Source organism: Anguilla anguilla, chromosome 5 (genome assembly GCF_013347855.1).
Source record: "Anguilla anguilla isolate fAngAng1 chromosome 5, fAngAng1.pri, whole genome shotgun sequence".
Classification (NCBI taxonomy): Eukaryota; Metazoa; Chordata; class Actinopteri; order Anguilliformes; family Anguillidae; genus Anguilla; species Anguilla anguilla.
In genome coordinates, this window is record NC_049205.1 from 9,104,204 (window position 1) to 9,111,544 (window position 7,341).

The window sequence follows — 7,341 nt, forward strand, 5'->3', positions numbered from 1 at the left end:
TGTTGTAGTTGGGGCTGGTGTTGTTGTTGGGGCTGCAGTTGTATTTGGGGCTGTGGTTCTAGTAGGGGCAGTGGTTGATGTCAGAGCTTCAGTTGAAATTGAGGCTATGTTTGTAGTGAGAGCCATACTTGTAGTTGGGATTGCAGTTGTAGTTGGGCCTGCAGTTGTAGTGGGGGCTGCAGAAGTTGATAGAGCTGTGGTTGTCGTTTGGGCTGCTGTTATAGTTTCCGCTGCAGTCGTAGTTGGAGCTGCAGTTGTAGTTAGGGCTGCTGTTGTTGTCAGGGCCTCAGTTGTAGTTGGGCTTGTGGTTGTAGTGAGATCCTTGGTTGTAGTTTGGGCTGCAGTTGTAGATAAGGCTGCAGTTGTTGTTGGGACAGCAGTTGTAGATAGGGCTGCAGTTGTAGTGGGTGCTGCAGTTGTAGTTGGAGCTGTGGTTGTTGTTGTGCCAGCAGCTGTTGTTTGTGTTGTAGTTGGTGCTCTTGTTGTAGTCAGGGCTGCAGTTGTAATAGGCGCTGCAGTTGTTGGAGTTTTAGTTGTAGTCACGGCTGCAGTTGTAGATGGGGTTGCGATTGTAGTCGGGGTTGCTGATGTTGTCTGGGCTGCAGTTGTTGTTGCGGCTGCCGTTGTAGTTGGAGTTTTAATTGTAGTCACGGCTGCAGGTGTTGTTGGGGTTGCAGTTGAAGTGGGGGTTTCAGTTGTAGTTGGGGTTTTAGTTGTTGTTGCGGCTGCAGTTGTAGTTGGGGCTGTGGTTCTAGTAGGGGCTATGGTTGATGTGAGAGCTTTACTTGAAATTGAGGCTGTGTTTGTGGTGAGAGCCATACTTGTAGTTGGGATTGAAGTTGTAGTTGGGGCTGCAGTTGTGGTTGGGGTTTTCATTGTAGTTTGGGCTTCAGTTGTAGTTGAGGCTGTAGTTGTCGTTGGTGCTGCAGTTGTTGGGGCTTTTCTTGTAGTCGTGTCGGCAGTTTGAGTTGAGGCTATAGTTCTTGGTACTGCAGTTATAGTCTGGGCTGCAGTTGTAGTGGGGGCTGCAGATGTAGATAGGGCTGTAGTTGTCGTTTGGGCTGCTGTTATATTTTCCGCTGCAGTCTTAGTTGGAGCTGCAGTTGTAGTTAGGGCTGCTGTTGTTGTCAGGGCCTCAGTTGTAGTTGGGCTTGTGGTTGTAGTGGGGGCTGTACTTATAGCTTGGCTTGCAGTTGTTGTTGAGTCTGTGTTTGTAGTGGGAGTTGTTGTTGTTGTGGGGGCTGTAGTTGTAGTGGGGACCGTTGTTGTAGTTGGGGCTGGTGTTGTTGTTGGGGCTGCAGTTGTAGTTGGGGCTGTGGTTCTAGTAGGGGCTGTGGTTGATGTCAGAGCTTCAGTTGAAATTGAGGCTGTGTTTGTGGTGAGAGCCATACTTGTAGTTGGGATTGCAGTTGTAGTTGGGCCTGCTGTTGTGGATGGGGTTTTCATTGTAGTTTGGGCTTCAGTTGTAGTTGAGGCTGCAGTTGTTGTTGGGGCAGCAGTTGTAGTGGGTGCTGCAGTTGTAGTTGGAGCTGTGGTTGTTGTTGTGCCAGCAGCTGTTTTTTGTGTTGTAGTTGGTGCTCTTGTTGTAGTCAGGGCTACAGTTGTAATAGGCGCTGCAGTTGTTGGAGTTTTAGTTGTAGTCACGTCTGCAGTTGTAGATGGGGTTGCGATTGTAGTTGGGGTTGCTGATGTTGTCTGGGCTGCTGTTGTCGTTGGGGCTGCAGTTGTTGGGGCTTTTGTTGTAGTCGTGTCGGCAGTTTGAGTTGAGGCTATAGTTGTTGGTACTGCAGTTATAGTCTGGGCTGCAGTTGTAGTGGGGGCTGCAGAAGTAGATATAGCTGTGTTTGTTGTTTGGGCTGCTGTTATAGTTTCCGCTGCAGTCGTAGTTGGAGCTGCAGTTGTAGTTAGGGCTGCTGTTGTTGTCAGGGCCTCAGTTGTAGTTGGGCTTGTGGTTGTAGTGGAGGCTGTACTTATAGCTTGGCTTGCAGTTGTTGTTGAGTCTGTGTTTGTAGTGGGAGTTGTTGTTGTTGTGGGGGCTGTAGTTGTAGTGGGGACCGTTGTTGTAGTTGGGGCTGTTGTTGTTGTTGGGGCTGCAGTTGCAGTTGGGGCTGTGGTTCTAGTAGGGGCTGTGGTTGATGTCAGAGCTTCAGTTGAAATTGAGGCTATGTTTGTAGTGAGAGCCATACTTGTAGTTGGGATTGCAGTTGTAGTTGGGCCTGCAGTTGTAGTAGGGGCTGCAGAAGTTGATAGAGCTGTGGTTGTCGTTTGGGCTGCTGTTATAGTTTCCGCTGCAGTCGTAGTTGGAGCTGTATTTGTAGTTAGGGCTGCTGTTGTTGTCAGGGCCTCAGTTGTATTTGGGCTTGTGGATGTAGTGAGATCCTTGGTTGTAGTTTGGGCTGCAGTTGTTGATAAGGCTGCAGTTGTTGTTGGGACAGCAGTTGTAGATAGGGCTGCAGTTGTAGTGGGTGCTGCAGTTGTAGTTGGAGCTGTGGTTGTTGTTGTGCCAACAGCTGTTGTTTGTGTTGTATTTGGTGCTCTTGTTGTAGTCAGGGCTGCAGTTGTTGTCAGGGCCTCAGTTGTAGTTGGGCTTGTGGTTGTAGTGGACGCTGTACTTATAGCTTGGCTTGCAGTTGTTGTTGAGTCTGTGTTTGTAGTGGGAGTTGTTGTTGTTGTGGGGGCTGTAGTTGTAGTGGGGACCGTTGATGTAGTTGGGGCTGTTGCTGTTGTTGGGGCTGCAGTTTCAGTTGGGGCTGTGGTTCTAGTAGGGGCTGTGGTTGATGTCAGAGCTTCAGTTGAAATTGAGGCTATGTTTGTAGTGAGAGCCATACTTGTACTTGGGATTGCAGTTGTAGTTGGGCCTGCAGTTGTAGTAGGGGCTGCAGAAGTTGATAGAGCTGTGGTTGTCGTTTGGGCTGCTGTTATAGTTTCCGCTGCAGTCGTAGTTGGAGCTGCTATTGTAGTTAGGGCTGCTGTTGTTGTCAGGGCCTCAGTTGTAGTTGGGCTTGTGGTTGTAGTGAGATCCTTGGTTGTAGTTTGGGCTGCAGTTGTAGATAAGGCTGCAGTTGTTGTTGGGACAGCAGTTGTAGATAGGGCTGCAGTTGTAGTGGGTGCTGCAGTTGTAGTTGGAGCTGTGGTTGTTGTTGTGCCAGCAGCTGTTGTTTGTGTTGTATTTGGTGCTCTTGTTGTAGTCAGGGCTGCAGTTGTAATAGGCGCTGTAGTTGTTGCAGTTTTAGTTGTAGTCACGGCTGCAGTTGTTGTTGGGGTTGCGATTGTAGTCGGGGTTGCTGATGTTGTCTGGGCTGCAGTTGTTGTTGCGGCTGCAGTTGTAGTTGGAGTTTTAATTGTAGTCACGGCTGCAGGTGTTGTTGGGGTTGCAGTTGAAGTGGGGGTTTCAGTTGTAGTTGGGGTTTTAGTTGTTGCGGCTGCAGTTGTAGTTGGGGCTGTGGTTCTAGTAGGGGCTGTGGTTGATGTCAGAGCTTCAGTTGAAATTGAGGCTGTGTTTGTGGTGAGAGCCATACTTGTAGTTGGGATTGCAGTTGTAGTTGGGCCTGCAGTTGTGGATGGGGTTTTCATTGTAGTTTGGGCTTCAGTTGTAGTTGAGTCTGTGTTTGTAGTGGGAGTTGTTGTTGTTGTGGGGGCTGTAGTTGTAGTGGGGACCGTTGTTGTAGTTGGGGCTGGTGTTGTTGTTGGGGCTGCAGTTGTAGTTGGGGCTGTGGTTCTAGTAGGGGCTGTGGTTGATGTCAGAGCTTCAGTTGAAATTGAGGCTGTGTTTGTGGTGAGAGCCATACTTGTAGTTGGGATTGCAGTTGTAGTTGGGGCTGCAGTTGTGTGTGGGGTTTTCATTGTAGTTTGAGCTTCAGTTGTAGTTGAGGCTGTAGTTATAGTTGGGGCTGCTGTTGTCGTTGGGGCTGCAGTTGTTGGGGCTTTTGTTGTAGTCGTGTCGGCAGTTTGAGTTGAGGCTATAGTTGTTGGTACTGCAGTTATAGTCTGGGCTGCAGTTGTAGTGGGGGCTGCAGATGTAGATAGGGCTGTGGTTGTCGTTTGGGTTCCTGTTATAGTTTCCGCTGCAGTCGTAGTTGGAGCTGCAGTTGTAGTTAGGGCTGCTGTTGTTGTCAGGGCCTCAGTTGTAGTTGGGCTTGTGGTTGTAGTGAGATCCTTGGTTATAGTTTGGGCTGCAGTTGTAGAAAAGGCTGCAGTTGTTGTTGGGACAGCAGTTGTAGATAGGGCTGCAGTTGTAGTGGGTGCTGCAGTTGTAGTTGGAGCTGTGGTTGTTGTTGTGCCAGCAGCTGTTGTTTGTGTTGTAGTTGGTGCTCTTGTTGTAATCAGGGCTGCAGTTGTAATAGGCGCTGCAGTTGTTGGAGTTTTAGTTGTAGTCACGGCTGCAGTCGTTGTTGGGGTTGCGATTGTAGTTGGGGTTGCTGATGTTGTCTGGGCTGCAGTTGTTGTTGCGGCTGCAGTTGTAGTTGGAGTTTTAATTGTAGTCACGGCTGCAGGTGTTGTTGGGGTTGCAGTTGAAGTGGGGGTTTCAGTTGTAGTTGGGGTTTTAGTTGTTGCGGCTGCAGTTGTAGTTGGGGCTGTGGTTCTAGTAGGGGCTGTGGTTGATGTCAGAACTTCAGTTGAAATTGAGGCTGTGTTTGTGGTGAGAGCCATACTTGTAGTTGCGATTGCAGTTGTAGTTGGGCCTGCAGTTGTGGATGGGGTTTTCATTGTAGTTTGGGCTTCAGTTGTAGTTGAGTCTGTGTTTGTAGTGGGAGTTGTTGTTGTTGTTGTTGGGGCTGTAGTTGTAGTGGGGACCATTGTTGTAGTTGAGGCTGGTGTTGTTGTTGGGGCTGCAGTTGTAGTTGGGGCTGTGGTTCTAGTAGGGGCTGTGGTTGATGTCAGAGCTTCAGTTGAAATTGAGGCTGTGTTTGTGGTGAGAGCCATACTTGTAGTTGGGATTGCAGTTGTAGTTGGGGCTGCTTTTGTGGGTGGGGTTTTCATTGTAGTTTGAGCTTCAGTTGTAGTTGAGGCTGTAGTTGTCGTTGGGGCTGCTGTTGTAGTTGGGGCTGCAGTTGTTGGGGCTTTTGTTGTAGTCGTGTCGGCAGTTTGAGTTGAGGCTATAGTTGTTGGTACTGCAGTTATAGTCTCGGCTGCAGTTGTAGTGGGGGCTGCAGATGTAGATAGGGCTGTGGTTGTTGTTTGGGTTCCTGTTATAGTTTCCGCTGCAGTCGTAGTTGGAGCTGCAGTTGTAGTTAGGGCTGCTGTTGTTGTCAGGGCCTCAGTTGTAGTTGGGCTTGTGGTTGTAGTGGGGGCTGTACTTATAGCTTGGCTTGCAGTTGTTGTTGAGTCTGTGTTTGTAGTGGGAGTTGTTGTGTTTGTGGGGGCTGTAGTTGTAGTGGGGACCGTTGTTGTAGTTGGGGCTGGTGTTGTTGTTGGGGCTGCAGTTGTAGTTGGTGCTGTGGTTCTAGTAGGGGCTGTGGTTGATGTCAGAGCTTCAGGTGAAATTGAGGCTGTGTTTGTGGTGAGAGCCATACTTGTAGTTGGGATTGCAGTTGTAGTTGGGCCTGCAGTTGTAGTAGGGGCTGCAGAAGTTGATAGAGCTGTGGTTGTCGTTTGGGCTGCTGTTATAGTTTCCGCTGCAGTCGTAGTTGGAGCTGTATTTGTAGTTAGGGCTGCTGTTGTTGTCAGGGCCTCAGTTGTATTTGGGCTTGTGGATGTAGTGAGATCCTTGGTTGTAGTTTGGGCTGCAGTTGTTGATAAGGCTGCAGTTGTTGTTGGGACAGCAGTTGTAGATAGGGCTGCAGTTGTAGTGGGTGCTGCAGTTGTAGTTGGAGCTGTGGTTGTTGTTGTGCCAACAGCTGTTGTTTGTGTTGTATTTGGTGCTCTTGTTGTAGTCAGGGCTGCAGTTGTTGTCAGGGCCTCAGTTGTAGTTGGGCTTGTGGTTGTAGTGGACGCTGTACTTATAGCTTGGCTTGCAGTTGTTGTTGAGTCTGTGTTTGTAGTGGGAGTTGTTGTTGTTGTGGGGGCTGTAGTTGTAGTGGGGACCGTTGATGTAGTTGGGGCTGTTGCTGTTGTTGGGGCTGCAGTTTCAGTTGGGGCTGTGGTTCTAGTAGGGGCTGTGGTTGATGTCAGAGCTTCAGTTGAAATTGAGGCTATGTTTGTAGTGAGAGCCATACTTGTACTTGGGATTGCAGTTGTAGTTGGGCCTGCAGTTGTAGTAGGGGCTGCAGAAGTTGATAGAGCTGTGGTTGTCGTTTGGGCTGCTGTTATAGTTTCCGCTGCAGTCGTAGTTGGAGCTGCTATTGTAGTTAGGGCTGCTGTTGTTGTCAGGGCCTCAGTTGTAGTTGGGCTTGTGGTTGTAGTGAGATCCTTGGTTGTAGTTTGGGCTGCAGTTGTAGATAAGGCTGCAGTTGTTGTTGGGACAGCAGTTGTAGATAGGGCTGCAGTTGTAGTGGGTGCTGCAGTTGTAGTTGGAGCTGTGGTTGTTGTTGTGCCAGCAGCTGTTGTTTGTGTTGTATTTGGTGCTCTTGTTGTAGTCAGGGCTGCAGTTGTAATAGGCGCTGTAGTTGTTGCAGTTTTAGTTGTAGTCACGGCTGCAGTTGTTGTTGGGGTTGCGATTGTAGTCGGGGTTGCTGATGTTGTCTGGGCTGCAGTTGTTGTTGCGGCTGCAGTTGTAGTTGGAGTTTTAATTGTAGTCACGGCTGCAGGTGTTGTTGGGGTTGCAGTTGAAGTGGGGGTTTCAGTTGTAGTTGGGGTTTTAGTTGTTGCGGCTGCAGTTGTAGTTGGGGCTGTGGTTCTAGTAGGGGCTGTGGTTGATGTCAGAGCTTCAGTTGAAATTGAGGCTGTGTTTGTGGTGAGAGCCATACTTGTAGTTGGGATTGCAGTTGTAGTTGGGCCTGCAGTTGTGGATGGGGTTTTCATTGTAGTTTGGGCTTCAGTTGTAGTTGAGTCTGTGTTTGTAGTGGGAGTTGTTGTTGTTGTGGGGGCTGTAGTTGTAGTGGGGACCGTTGTTGTAGTTGGGGCTGGTGTTGTTGTTGGGGCTGCAGTTGTAGTTGGGGCTGTGGTTCTAGTAGGGGCTGTGGTTGATGTCAGAGCTTCAGTTGAAATTGAGGCTGTGTTTGTGGTGAGAGCCATACTTGTAGTTGGGATTGCAGTTGTAGTTGGGGCTGCAGTTGTGTGTGGGGTTTTCATTGTAGTTTGAGCTTCAGTTGTAGTTGAGGCTGTAGTTATAGTTGGGGCTGCTGTTGTCGTTGGGGCTGCAGTTGTTGGGGCTTTTGTTGTAGTCGTGTCGGCAGTTTGAGTTGAGGCTATAGTTGTTGGTACTGCAGTTATAGTCTGGGCTGCAGTTGTAGTGGGGGCTGC

General features: G+C 49.2%; 1 protein-coding gene across 1 annotated transcript; it reads right to left on the minus strand.

The window, feature by feature from the left end:
- Positions 1-5,340: 5,340 nt before the first annotated feature.
- Positions 5,341-6,900, minus strand: LOC118227511 (cell wall protein DAN4-like; the record flags this gene model as incomplete). Its single annotated transcript, XM_035418049.1, has 4 exons — positions 6,876-6,900; positions 6,156-6,257; positions 5,514-6,077; positions 5,341-5,471 (listed from the first exon to the last, which is right to left on the minus strand). Coding segments are annotated over exons 1-4 (822 nt in total), but the record flags the coding sequence as incomplete, so codon positions are not given.
- Positions 6,901-7,341: the final 441 nt, after the last annotated feature.